Genomic DNA, 14100 nt, shown 5'->3' with positions numbered 1-14100 from the left:
CTGGTCTCCTGTGTTTGGGAGAAGTCCGTATTTGCATGGGCACAGGTAGCTTGCTTCTGCTCACCAGCAAAATTGATCCTTAAACCTGAGGGTCTTCTCCTGAATACTTCCCTTTCCCCTGTAGTCCTGTGGGGAGTGGGGGTGGGGGGGCAGACCCTGGTGGCTGTCACTCTGTAGTCAGTCCTAGACCGGTGGTTGCACACCTTTCCAGGCTGCTTCTGAGCTTTAATGGAAATTGATGTTTGCAGCTGGTTTCTGATAAATGTGCTCATTTCCTCAATTTCCCCCCATTCATTCCTATTTCACTCAGAGGGCCTCTTCTGTTTAACACAAGCTTCTCACTTACCTATTTATTCAGTCATAGCTGGGTAATTACATCCACAGATCCTAATTGTGAACTGTCCTTACATTTGCAGGACAAAGGCTTCCTAAACATGCCTTCTCTCAGATTGTTCTAGGGTCTATCCCTCAGGATAGCCCCCTTGATCGGAAGAGGCCCATGATTCTTCTTTAAATCATGAGATAAAGATTCTAAAATCCAGGGAGACAGGCCACACAACTCCTCTTATTCTAAATGCTTGTCAAAGCCTGTACCAGCCCTCTGTAAAGTGAGCTGTTGGTCCCGTTGCTGACTTGATTGTTGTCGGCCCTGGAAGGGCCAGGGAGGTGTTCACCTACCCCCTTTTTAAGAGCTCACCTCAGGGGTGCAGAGTGACCCCAGAGTATCAGTGTTCTTCTGAGACCTTGCCGAACAGGCTCCCCTTACTCTTAGAGAAGGATGAGCAGCAAGCATGCTCTTGTTTAGCTATAGCGGCCTAAAGTAGAGGCTTCGTAGATGTCAACTGTTTGCCCTCAGTATAGACAGATACTTGGCTTAAAACTGACAGGCTCAATCTTCTGCTTCTAAGAAGAAGGAAAAGGTATTACGGGAAATGGTCAGGGTTTGGGCTCCTCCAAGCATGGCCAAGGCTCTTGTGGCAGGTGGGAAGTCCCATCAGGAAAGGAGGGGATCTGGACCCTGTTCTGTGATGTATACATCACCAGTGGACACTAAGACCACTAGCTAGGCTTTCTGGGCCTTCCTCTGTGCCACACCCCACAGGACCTTAAGGACAGTGCAAGGGACAAGAAGCTAATAGTTGGGGGGGGGGGGCAGTTGATGATAATAACCATTATTGGGGGAGGAAGCTGGTGGAGTAAGAAAAGGAGGGGCTGGGGCAGAGGGAAGATTCTAGGCAAGTCAGTGTGCAAGAGGGGCTGTGAGCAAGGGTTTGAGCCTTCTAGGAGCTAGAGGACTGATGTGCAGGACAGGGATGAGGTGGGTGGTGAGGCTGGGAAGGTCCCCAGAGACCAGCTCCTGGATATCCTTGGCGTCCCGGGGAATCAGGCCACTAAAATTGGCAGAGACATGAGGTGGCTGCTGCAGTTCTGTGGGTGTGAGGTGACCTGGGGATAGCACAGACCCTGGGGACCAACAAGCTGTAGGGATGAGGGACAAGGAGTAGAGAAACACCTGGGAGAATCCTACCACACAGGGGTCATTGTGTCCCCACTTTGGACAGAAGGCCTTGGGGCACCTGAGTCAATTAAGTGTCCAACACGATTTTGGCTCAGGTCATGATCTCAGGGTGGGGAGATTGAACCCTGCATCCAGCTGAGTGTGGAGCCTGCTTGGGATTCTTTTTCCCTCCTCTGCCCCCAACCCACTCTCTTTCTCAAGTAAACCTTAAAAAAAAAAAAAAAAAAAGGCCTTGTTACCATTTTTTAAAAGAAAACAAAGCCAGAAAAAGAAGTTACCTCCTCAAAGTCTCACAGGCAGGAGGTGGCAGAGCCAGGATCCAATCTCAGGTCTGACTTCCAAGCCCCCCTGGAGGAGCCTCTGGTGACATGTACTCGATGTAAGTCAGGGTCTCTGAGCCAGAAAGGAAATGCTTCAAGGCAGCAGTCTTGCCGGCACATCACCCAGCTACACAGGTGAGATCTGTACAACCACTCGTCAGCCTGCAGACATCAGGGAAGTCCTTGGCTCTGGTCTCACACAAAGGTCCAACAAGACGAGGACAAGTCCTGGGCACCCCGGGAGCCCTGGTGACCCAGGCCAAACACGGCCTCTCCATGCCAGCCATTATCGCAAATCTCCAGCTTCCAGCATATTAGAAGATGCCTCCTTACCACCCCGTGTGGCTCTAGTTCTGCTTGCTGGCAGCCCCTGGAGCCAAGGACTGGGTGCTCTGTCCGTGAATCTTGCCAAACAGCTACCACCTTCTTGTTCATCTTCTCAGAGAACCTCTTTTTCTCGGTACAGACCTGAAACTGAGCTGTGGCATGACCTCCAAGGGGTGAGGGGAGGGGACGGTGCTCTGGCAAACCTCTGATGGGGGTCCTGCTCCTCAGGTCCAGGGTCAGGGGCTTTCCACCAGCTGCAGCTGCGGGCAGTTTTTGTATCCCTTCTGAGGCTCCAGCGAGGTCACACCCAGGGAATGTGTGTGGCAGGAGTCACTGGAAGTCAGGGGTCCAGTTCCATCTCTGCCACTCAATCCCGCTTTTTGACCTCAGGGCAAACCCCTGCTTGGCACCAGTTACTGACCTCTCAGAACCGTATATAAAGGATGCTGGTGTTCACAAGGCAGAGTGCCCCTCATGAAGGGGTGCAGGAGAAGGGACAGGCACAGTGGCCAAGCCTGCAGGTGGTTCACACGATTGTGCCAAACCTCAGTTTCCCTGCCGCCATCCCCACCATCCAGGGAGGTAAGGATGGCATGAGGTAATGCCTGGCAGCCATGCTGGGTGTCAGGACACTTCCTCCCAGCACTGAAATTCTGAGACTGTTAAGGCTGGGGGCCCCTGGAGGGCAGGACGGGGAGGTATGGTGCTACTGCCAGGTTGCTATGGAGCATGGACGGGTCGCAAGCCACTCGGGCTCCAGATCCACCATACTTGGGTTAAATGAAGGGAGGGGCTAACTCTGTATCCTGAGGTCTCTCCTGGCTCAGATGCCCAGGGACCAGTCCTCATGTCCTGCTGGGTGCTGCCTGAACCATGTGGAGATGGACCTGAAAGCAAACCCGTGCCCTCCTGGGTGGAAAGGGCCCAGGCACAAAGTGCCCCCAAACGGATCACAGAACAAAGATTACGATAATGTCAAGTTTAATCTGCCAAATATACAAGTTGGACTTGTGGAGCATGTTTTGCCTGGGTGCTGCACAGTAAACAGAGGTTTCTTGAAATGATCAATGGGTAGGGTTAAGAATGGGCCCGAGCTCTGGCCAGAAGGGTGGGGATGGGGCAGGGAAGGGCAGAACGGACTGGCTGGAGACAAGCCATGACCCTCAGAGACCCAGGGGCATGGGCTCCCAGACAACAGCCCCTCTCAGTGAGCACCCAGGCAACACAGACTAGGGCTGGTTGTTGCAAACTTGTCAGCAGCTGCCCCACACACAACCACCCCCTACCGTGCAACCTATGGGACAAATGGAAGCTCCTCTCACCCCACCTCCCAGGCACCCCCAACGAGAGTTCTGAATTCTAAAAACAGCAAAAACACCCGAATGGTTACATATGAAACGCTCTCCCGCGTCTTTCTGTCTCAAAGATAGCAGCCGCCCCCTCCCCCCAGCCCTCCCTACCATCCCCCCAAATGATTTCTGTGCCAAGGTGAAGAGGAGACCCCAGGCTGCAGGGGTTCCTTGCCGTGAGGGGCTGCTGTGGCGGCGCCAGGGTGGGGCAGGTGAGACTCGGCAGAGGGCCTGGCAGCGTGGCCGGATCCCCGGTGCCTCCTCCCGCAGGCCGTGCTACTTATTCAGGGACAGCGACTGCATTCGTTTTCCCGACAAAGTCGCATCATCCTTTGCTGAGGGTGGGAAGGGAAGGGCAGGTGTTAGCACAAAACCACCCTTCCCCCCACCACACACACACCCCCGGAGCACAGCACTGTAGGGCTCAAAGACCTCAGAAAACATTCTGGGCAACTGGCTCAGCTGGCAGAAGAGGAACAGACCCAGGGAGAAGAGGGTTCCTGGGGGCGCCACTGCGCCCGACAGGGGCACCAACGCACAATCTACAGGGCAGAGAGAAATCTCTAACCCCACCCCCAGGCAGGACCCTGCAATTACACCTTCTCCCTGTAGGTGCTGCAGCCTCCAATAAGCAGCAACGTTCAAAGGGTTTAGGGTTTGTGAAGCGAGAGCTTCCGGTGGGAAGCTGGGAGAGCAGGCTATCTCCAATGCAGTGACAACCCTGGGGCAGCTGATTTCCCCTTCTGGGCCTTGGCTACCTTGTGAATTAGCGAGGAGGCAGGACAGCAGATCCCTAAGGGCTCTCGTGGTCCCCCCATGTATAGAGTGTATGAGACCAGGAGACAGAAGGTCATAAGCATTCGACTTATAAACCAGACCAAATCCCACAGCCCCCACTGCCAACCTTTGACCCCACTGGAGGGAGAGCATCGGGGAGGAGGGACAGCTGGGCCAGATTTCACCCAGGTCTGCACTGTGAGGTCCAGCCTGCCCCTGTCCCACCCTCTCAAGCCCCTCAGATGGACAGCGGTTACCTGAGGCAGCTCTCCCCACTGCACAAGGCACCAGATACCTTAGCAGGTCCTTGAGGGTCAGACCTAGCTGTATCCCTGAGGCTTCCATCAGATGCTGTGGACAGTGCTCTGCTTAGATTCAAACCCTTATCCAACTCCCGGCTGCTGCTGGACCCTCCCAGCACCCTGGGACATGGTGGGCACAAACGCCCACCACCCCTTGACATGAGAAAGGCACTTGCATATACACACAGGCTGGGCCTCTACCCAACAACCCAAGCCCATGCCATGGCACAATGAGGACACTGAAGTGCAGGGTTTGGTGGCTTGCCCAGAACCAGATTCAGGCAGCTGCACCAGGGCTCAGGACTTACCTTTCCTCTCTTCTTCTTTCTTCCTGGCAGCCTCTTCCCGCTGTTTCCGGATGATTGCCAGCCGGGCAAGGTCAGCTTTGGCTTGCTCTGTCTTCCCAGCTAAATGCATTTTCATGTAACGCTCTTTTGCTTTCTGCTTCTCGATTTCTTCTCTGTTTGGATAAAATGGTGTCACAGGGAACATCTTCCCCACCATAACCGGCTGAGTTGGATGCGGGAGCCAGATGAAAAGCCAAGTACTTGGGCCTGGGGCTCAAGTGGAGGAGGGTGCCCTGGCTGTGTGTGTCCCCTCTGTGTTGGGCACTCACCAAACAAACAGGCAGAGGCACAGCCTAGACTCTGGTGTACAGACTCAAGGGGCTAGAGGAAGTTCAACTGGTGCACCAGCTTCTCCAGATAACACAGGATGGGGGTGAGCTCAGCACAGAGTGAACAACATCTGCATTGTGGGGAAAGGGGTGCTGACTATGGTCTGGTGTCCACAATGAGAAAGGGGGATCAAAAACCAAGTGAACACTATATCCAAAGATGAGCAGGAGGAGGAAAGCACTGGAAACCACATTCTATGGGGGGTAGAGAAGGGAGTGGATCAAGTAGCCCAGATGGGAATCACACCCACCCAATCTCAGGTCAAGAGAACATGGCACATTCTCAATCAGGGCAGTTCAGATGTGCAAGAGGCTGTTCTCAAGGGGGTGAGCACCCATTGAGGAGGGTGTGGGAACAACAGCTAGACTCCCATAGGCATCAGTCACCAACCCAGTAGGTAGAGAAAGAGGTGATGGGTCATTTCTTTCCTCTGAGGATATTCCTCCCAAGCCTGAGATTCTGGAGTGGGCACGCTTTTTCACTGTGGTGTTGGATGGTCCCATCTATACCAGGTTCCTGGAAGAGCCATATATTGGAGGGGGCAGGGAAGCCCTGTCTAGCAGGGGCCTGGGAGAGGGACTTGCCCCCCCAGAGGCCTTCACGGCACACAGCATTGGGTAATAAGAAACAAAGCATGGGGCCTGGCCAGACAGGAGAGAAAGCCACCCACAGAAAGTTAGATAAGCAGATGTCTTACCCAGGAGACTCTGGACAGGAGACTGGACAAGACACTTGCTAGAGAAGAGACTAAAATACCTCTTAGCTCAGCAGATCCTACCCTGGGAGGTAGACGCAGAGCCAGGAGCCTCTAGGCTGAGCAGAAGAGATCCAAACCTGGGTGGGCGGAGTAGGGGGTGGGGTGTGGGTGGGGTGGTGGTAGTGGTTTTGAGTGGTGTGCCCTGGAGGCATCTAGAATGACTGATGAGCAAGGCTACCCAAAGTCTCTGCAAGGCTCCCTCAGTGAAGGCTAAGTCCCAGGGCAGGATGCTGACCTTTATGGTTTTCACTCTGCAACCTCAATAAGTGGGGGTGACAACAAGATCTCCTTTTTACTGGTGAGACAGAAGCTACCGGAGAGGTACCTGGAGCTCATGAGTCTTCCTTGTGGGGTATTCATAGACCCCCTCAGCCGTCATGGGGTTAGCACAGGAAGGTGGACTTAAATACTAGCAGCTCAGAAAGAAAAAAAACTGGGCAGCTTTCCCTAGAAGGCTTCAACCTCTTGGAGGGCCCCTGATGTCAGCTGGTGGCCATCCAAAGTTGGGGCACTACTTGTCTGGGAATGGCCGTGTGCAGGGCATTTCAGCACTGGACTGGGATCCTCGCACAAACCAAGAAGAGGCTCTCTGCAGCTCTATTTCCAGCTGGGACTGAGAGAGCGCTGGGGCAGCCAGCAGTGTTCACTGGGCTGCCTTCTCCCACCTGCCCCCCTCTCATGGCAGTGACACCAGAGAAGAATGCAGGCCAGGAATGGTTAGCTCAGGCTGGATAAGGGAAGAGTCCCTGGAGTGTGGTGCTCTGGAGGAAGGACTGTAGCATAACCCTCCATATCCCTGGCCATTACTTCAAAAACAACACTCGGGTCTGAATCTGCTGTTCTGTTTTTCCCTGCTGTTCTGTTTTTCCCTGCTGTGTTCCCATTGGTGAAAAAAAAATTATTTTTGTTTTGTGTTTTTGGCAAAGCTTCTATAGAACCTTTGGGGAATGAGATGAAATAAAGTAAATGCTCTAGTTGGAGCCCCCACTCAGCTACTAGGAACCTCAGAGCCCAAGAGGTGAAGGCAGGGGAATTGGGCGCCTCAGCCATTTCCCCCCAAGCCCCTAACCCCCGCCCCACCCCACAGGCCAGGCCCCTGCCCTTGTGCCCAGGTCCCAAGGCCTAGGAGCAGAGATTACCGTTCTCTCCTTGAAAGCTCCTTGGGCCCATCCAGGTCCAGTTGTGTGACCTTTTTGGTTGTCTGTGCCACCCGGTTAGGGTTCTCGATGTCGATGAGTCCCTCCACGCCTTTGCGCTTTTGCTAAGATAGGACAAGAAGCTGGCTGTTGGAGAAGTTTGGTCCTGCAGAGCCTCTGAGGGCCATGCCATCTCCCAACAGCCCGCCTGGATGGGGACAAACTCTTGCTCTACCCAACATGATTCTTGGCCTGAACTTCACAGGAGGAATAGCACTTAAGAGGAGTCTTCACCAGCCTAGGAGGTACAAGGACAGCGAGTGCACAGGACTAGAACCCAAGCTAGGCCAAGTCCCAGCAACCACAGGGGACGAACAGAGACACAGGACTAAATAATTTGCCTAAGGTGAACCAGGAAGCGGATAGTAGATGAGCTGAGAACCTAAGCCCAACTCACGAGCTCTCAACACAGAGCACTATATCTCCACTTCAAGCTCAGCCCCGAAAAGTTTTCCATGGAATCTCACAGCTGACTGCAACGAGCACCACTGGATCCCCAGGGCAGGGCAGGCGAGGCCGAGGACATCCTCAGGACCAATTCCCATTCCTAGCCATCCCAACTGATAGGAGGGGGGTGATGTGAGAAGGAGCCATGAGATCACAATCTACAGGGTCGGGAAACCTGAACTTCCCATTTCCCTTAGGGCAAGTTCAGCAAGAGCACAAGTCCTCAATGTAGCAGGTTGGGTCCAAGCATCAGTCCTTGTTAACCCCAACTTTTCTCTTTAAATGACCGGAGGGAGACAGCTTCCAAACCTCAGCTAATCTGACAGAGCTCCAGACACCAACATACAATCCAGCTACCTAGAAACGCCTCCACTAGGAGGCTCCACATTCCACTGAGAGCACAAAGTGAATGTGCCTCACTCACCCTGCCCCTTCCTGACCATCCTTTATGCCACAGCCTCATGCCCCCTTCCCTCAACCCCCAAACCCAACCCTCCGCAACCCACAAAGAGCCCAACTCTAAAATGTGGTGTGAATCTGCCCACTTGTTTCCACTGCCATTGCCACCACCCACCTCAACACAAGCCACAATTTGTCTAGAGACTGGCTGCCATTTCCCTGCTTATATCCTCAACACCCTACCATGAACTCTTTCCAGAGAAGCCAAAACCGCCTTTTAAAAGCAAATCTGGGGAGCACCTGGGGGGCTCAGTCAGTTAAGCATCTGCCCTCAGCTCAGGTCATGATCCCAAACTTGGGATTGAGCCCGACATCTGGCTCGTGCTCAATGGGGAGTCCACTTCTCTGCCCCTCCTCTGGCTCATGCTCTTTCTCACCCTCTCAAATAAATAAAACCATAAATAAGTAAACAAAAGCAAATCTAGTCATCTCTCTCTCCAACTTCAAGGCCTCCACCATCGGCCTCCTACCCACAACAGTGAAACCCAAACCCTTTCAAGTGCCACATGGAAGCTACCCTTGCCAACTTCTCCTTCATCCCAAGCCACTCTGTATCCACCAAGGTACATCCCTGATTGGCCTCCTGTTCCTGTTCCCACCCCGGGGCCTCTGTGCTTGCAAATCCAGCCACCCGGTCTGTGCTGCACGACAATTTTCACACACCTGACTCCACCCTGTTTTTCAGATCTCAGTTTAAAAGCTACCTCCTCACCACACACTATTTCAAGTACCCATAATCACAGTTCATCTTATTCATGATACCTGCCACTACTTGAAATTATGCTGTTCGTTTACTTCTTTTTTGTCTGTAACTGCCCCCTTGGGGCACCTGGGTGGCTCAGTTTGCTAAGCATCTGCCTTCAGCTCAGGTCATGATCCTGGAGTCCTGGAATCAAGCCCTGCATCAGGCTCCCTGCTCAGCAGGGAGCTTGCTTCTCCCTCTCCCTCTGCCCCTCCTGCTGGCTCATGTTCTCTCTCTTAAGCAAATAAGTAAAATCTTAAAAAAAAAAATAAATAAATAAAAAGAAAGTAACCCCCTTAAGAGCAAGGACTCTATCTGCATCTACCACTGGAAACGGTCATCAACAGGCACCTGATAAACATTTGCTGACTGAATGAGGCCAAGTCTCAGGCCTCCACCAAACACAGTACCTGGTAATCATCTTCCTCATCTTCACTCTCATCTGAGTCTAGAGATTTCTTCTCCTTTTTGGGGTCACCTGCAGCCCCATCTCCACCTTCTTCTCCTTGTTCCTCTTCTTCCTGTTTCAGAAATGGACAACCTGCAAAATCAAAAATGCACAAACCCCCTAGACTGTGACCCCTGCTCCCACCACCTCTAGTCTGTGGACCCAGAAAAATTAAGCCCCAGAAGGCTGGGGCCAAGTATGACAAGGGTCCGACTCTGGGACCCCGGCCCCTAGTTGGGGACCTGGGTCAGAGGCAGCCTATCTATTCAGCTCCACAGTCTAAAAACCATTCCCACAGTCCATCCTGGATGAGAAGTTCATCTCCCAGACTCAGAAGAACTCAGCTGTGGGGCTGAAAACCACAGTCCTGCTCAGCTCCCCTTCTGCTTCCCCAGCTGCCACATGCAGCTGCCAAATCATACTCGCTTTTCTGGACAAGTCCTCCCCTGCTCTCCACTCCCACAGTCAATGGTAGGCCAGCCACTCCAACCTGCCCATGCAGAGGCCTTGCTGTGTTGGCTTCCTAAGACAACACCCAACATGTCGCTTCCTTCCACCCTTCTTGCTTCCCCACCAAAAATATTCCTAACAAAAACAGTAGGTCCTTCCCCCTCCTTGCACTTGCCCACACATTCTCCAAGGTCCTGCTTAGCTGCCAGCAACTCCATCAAGCCCTCTTGCCCTCTCCCAGTCGGTTATGGCCCCTCCCCTTCTAGGAACTCCCAGGCACTCCACAGCAGTGTCACTCATCAGGTCTGACTGAACTCTTTTCAGCCCTTATCCATGCAAGGATCTAATGGTATGGTCAGGGATGTGGATGTGAGTGATGATGGAAACATTCTATTTCCTGACAACAGGCTGTAAAAAACACTGCAGGAATAGAGTAAAGTATTAAGCTCAGACTAGAGGGGGAAGGGTGAATAGCATCAGTGAGAGTCACAGAGGAGGCGACGTTCAGCAAGGTCTGGAGAAAGGAATAGTACTTTGCCTGCTAGGGGTGTGGGAAGGCAGGGCATCATGTCACGCTGGGTCTGGCAAGCAGTCTGGCATGGCTACAAACAAATGGGGCCTGCTGGGAACCTGAGCTATGGATGGGCTGAGCCTGGCAGAAGGACAGCTTCCAGAAAGCAGGCACACAGGACCAAGAACAGAGACCCACTAAGGCAATCACTGCTAAAAGAACAAAGTTCTAATCGATTCAATCAGAAGATGGCTCTTCTTTTCAGTCATTGGTTGTTCTGGGATACTTGCCTGCCGCCCATGCCCCATCCCCAATCCCAAACCTCAGGTGCTGGCTGCTTCTTAGGAATAGGTGGTCCTTGCCTGGCCTCTCTGAATGCCAAAGAGGCAGGGAATCACCCTGGGCCACTGGAGTGGCCTCGACAGGCATGTACTCACCCTGGCCTTCTGCTTCTCAGCCTGGAGCTGTGCGTCGATCTCCTCAGGGCTTGTGTACTGCCTTGCCCGGCCTTTGTGGCCTCCCTTTCTCCCTGCACAAGGATTAGCAATTTAGGAAGGTGGAAGGGAATAGGCTTCCTTGATGGCCCTGAGCCCCAGGGGGCTGTGTCCTGATGCACAGAAGCAGAGACCTCCCCTCCCCCTCACCAAGCACCACCCAAACCTATACTTTCCTACTTTCATATGTTCAAAGGGACAAAAGAGGCAACGTGTGACAACCTGAGGCAGCTCCAAACTGTATGCTGGATGTAGGTTCCTACAAACACAGCTCTGAGGGAAGGATATGGAGGAGGGCACACTGCATATCAGAACTGGCCAAATCCCATGGTTCCTTAGAATCCAAACACAGTGGGATGCCTGGCTGGCTCAGTGGCTGAGCGTCTGCCATCGGCTCAGGGCCTGATCCTGGGGTCTGAGATCCAGTCCCGCATCAGGCTCCCTGAGGGGAGCCTACTTCTCCCTCTGCCTCTGTCTCCCTCATGAATAAATAAAAAATCTTAAAAAAAAAAAAAAAAAAGGATTCCAAACACAGTGGACAAAAATGCAGTAAAAAACATATAACACTTATGCCCCTGCTGTCACTACAGTGGTTTTTACTTGGCAAATGTTCGGTCACAGCCATGCACTTATTTGATCCTCAGAATAAACCTATAGGGAGTCACAGCTGGTCTCGTTTTACAGACAAGTCACTGAAGATTCAAATCTCAGCTGCACCACTTACTAGCTTTGGGCAGGTACATAACCTTTGAGTCTCAGTTTCTCCATCTGTATCCTTACCTCCTACAGTTGTCACGGGAATGAACTTAACATACATACGTCTGTTGGAACAGTGCCTGGCACTGGATAAGCACTACAGAAACATACGCTAGGTTTGTGCCATGTTTGTTACTTTTCGGATAGAGTATTTTGACAAAAAGAAAACAACAAAGGCACTAGCCTCATCAGTGATTCACTGTAAATGTCAGAGAATACAATAAAATATTTCACATTCACCTAAGTGGCATGCTAGAAAAAAGACCCTAATAACCTACTGAGAACTTTCTTGAGCTTGAAGTGAGAAACATAGCTGACAAATTTAAAGTTGAAAATAAAACCAACTACCTTCTAAGAGTTAAAAATGTGACTAGTGATTAAAGCTCATCTAAGAGTATCAGTTTTACAGTCCAAGCCTCTTGAGCCAAGACAAGAGGCTGACTTAAAGCCATCAGCCAGTTTTACAGCAGGGTGGCACCTGTGTCTGCTGGTCCTGGAGGATGCTGGGTGGTTGTGGCCTCAATCCATTCCCACTTCTACTGGAAGCTTCGGCCCAGTTGATTTCCAGTGAGTGTTTCACTGAGCACAGAGAATCTGTAATTAGACAGCCAGAGCTTCTCTGGACTCCAGAGACAGCAGCAGAGATACCAACCTCCTCCTTAGTTCCTAGACAGCAGCTGCAGAGCCATAATTGGCTGCTAAAGACCACACCACCCATTTTTAATAACTACCCGGGTTCCCATGGGTGTCTCTGTTTATGCTCATGAAAGTCCTATTGTGTGATACCAAGCTTGCCATTAAAAAAAAGAAAAAACCTAACACCCTTTCTTGCCCTCTTAGTTTTCCAAGAAGTAGTAACAACTCAATACTGGCTACTATAGGCTCTCATCCCGCACACCTGCCTAGGGGATACTGACCTTAGTTTAGCCTACCATAACTTCTGTCAGAAGCTCCTTCTGCCTTTAAAAGTGATTCACAGTAACTTACTGGAAACAAGAGTGCATCCTTTTCTCTAGGGGAATTTTGTAGTTAAAAAAATATATATCTTTTCTTTAGTTTTTGAAGTAAATCAACACAAGCAAGAAATGCAAATCTCATCTGCCCATAAAAGCTTTTCACAAGCCAAAGGCCAAGTCATTTAACCAAGATATTCAGCATTTTCTAACTGTAACCTCTAACCTTGGCTCAAACTATCTGTGAAGTAGGACTTTAAAAGCCAGAATTCTGGAACCAGAGGGTTCATTTAGCACCCTCCTTTTGCAGGACCAAGATCGAGAAAAATGGAAGAGACTGATTCCACAGATGAAATCAGTAGGGAGGTAGGTTTAAATGGATTCGACTCTGTAAACCCCAATATCTCTGCAAGTAAAATCAGGAAGTCATTTAGGTTTGAAAAAAACTCCCAAGATTTCCTGTGGCTGAAGCAGCTTAACCAACATGACACATGAGCTACCGCTATTAACCGAACATATGTTCTGTGCCAGGAGTTAGCCAGGCACTCTGAGTGCTCTATTTTTTTTTTTTTTTTAATGACCTCTTTCTCCAGCTCTCCAAGCTAAGGGTTATTAGCCAAGTGCTCCAGATGAGAAAAACAGAGTGGAATTAAATAATCTGTTCAAGGCCACAGGGTTAGACAGTGACACAGCTAGACTTCAAGTCAAGAACTTCTGACTCTTAGGGGAAAGAGAATGAAGGACTGTCTACCGTGGATCCTCGGTCTTCTTGGACAAGAAACTGACCAAACCCTACAAATAGTGCTTAGCGGACACTTAACGATGGCCCGGCGCTGTGCCGCGCACTCCACGTGGATCACCTAGTTTAAGTCTCCCATCCGTACTATGAGGTAGCTACAATCACAAACCCGGTTTGCAAATGAGAAAACCGAAACACAGGGAGATGAAGCGCCTGGCTCAGAGGCACACACGCAGCCGCTGCCGAACAGGGGCAGTCAAAGCTAGGTCCGCCAGGCGCCAGAACACCAAGTTCTCTCACGAGGCAGGCCCGGCTCGCCCAGAGCTCGGGAGGGCCCACGTTTTACGCGCAAGGCAGACGAGCCCCGGCACAGGCGCGGGACGCGGTGACTCAGTCCCCGGCAAGCCTACAAGGGGAGGGAACTCCAGGTCCCCCAGGCCAGCAGAAGCGCGCCCTAGATCCGGCCTTCCGTGCCGGCGAGGAGCCGGAGGCCCCCGAGTCTTCTCCTAAGACCCCCGGAGGAGTAGCTCGTGGCCACTCCGGTCCTCAGTTTTTCCATCCGGACAATTGGGCGTCGAGGCCCACACCTGGCCCTCAGCCGGCGCGGACGTCCTCCCTCTGCGCCGCTGTCCGAGACACCCGCGGGCTGAATGAACAAGAGGAGCCGGACTCGGGCGGCCCCTCGAGGCCCACAAGCCACGCGCACTCGCCCCTCACCTCCTTTAGGCATCGCGGCTCCGGCGGCTGCGGCGGCGGCGGCGGCGGCGCCTCGAACTGACACCGGAACCGGAAATGCCTCGGGCTCGACTTCTTCCGCCCGGCCCAGTTTTCTTCAGCGCGCCGCCGCCGTCGCCGCCGTGCCCCCGAGTACCGGGGA

General features: G+C 52.2%; 1 protein-coding gene across 1 annotated transcript; it reads right to left on the bottom strand.

Annotated features, from left to right (window-relative positions):
• Positions 1–3130: 3130 nt before the first annotated feature.
• PDAP1 (PDGFA associated protein 1) lies at positions 3131–14090 on the bottom strand. Its single transcript, XM_025426183.3, has 6 exons — positions 13941–14090; positions 10719–10810; positions 9283–9393; positions 7168–7289; positions 4903–5054; positions 3131–3850 (listed from the first exon to the last, which is right to left on the bottom strand). Exons 1-6 carry the CDS (start codon positions 13951–13953, stop codon positions 3792–3794), a joined length of 549 nt encoding a protein of 182 aa, XP_025281968.1. The 5' UTR covers positions 13954–14090; the 3' UTR covers positions 3131–3791.
• Positions 14091–14100: the final 10 nt, after the last annotated feature.

Source organism: Canis lupus, chromosome 6, assembly GCF_003254725.2.
Source record: "Canis lupus dingo isolate Sandy chromosome 6, ASM325472v2, whole genome shotgun sequence".
NCBI lineage: Eukaryota > Metazoa > Chordata > Mammalia > Carnivora > Canidae > Canis > Canis lupus.
This window is presented reverse-complemented; position numbering and strand designations above follow the sequence as displayed.

Coding starts and splice junctions, on each gene's coding strand:
- PDAP1 (XM_025426183.3), bottom strand. Junction 9,394..10,718: donor CTGAGAAGCAGAAGGCCAGG/GTGAGTACATGC, acceptor TTTCTGAAACAG/GAAGAAGAGGAACAAGGAGA. Junction 7,290..9,282: donor ATGAGGAAGATGATTACCAG/GTACTGTGTTTG, acceptor GTCCTATCTTAG/CAAAAGCGCAAAGGCGTGGA.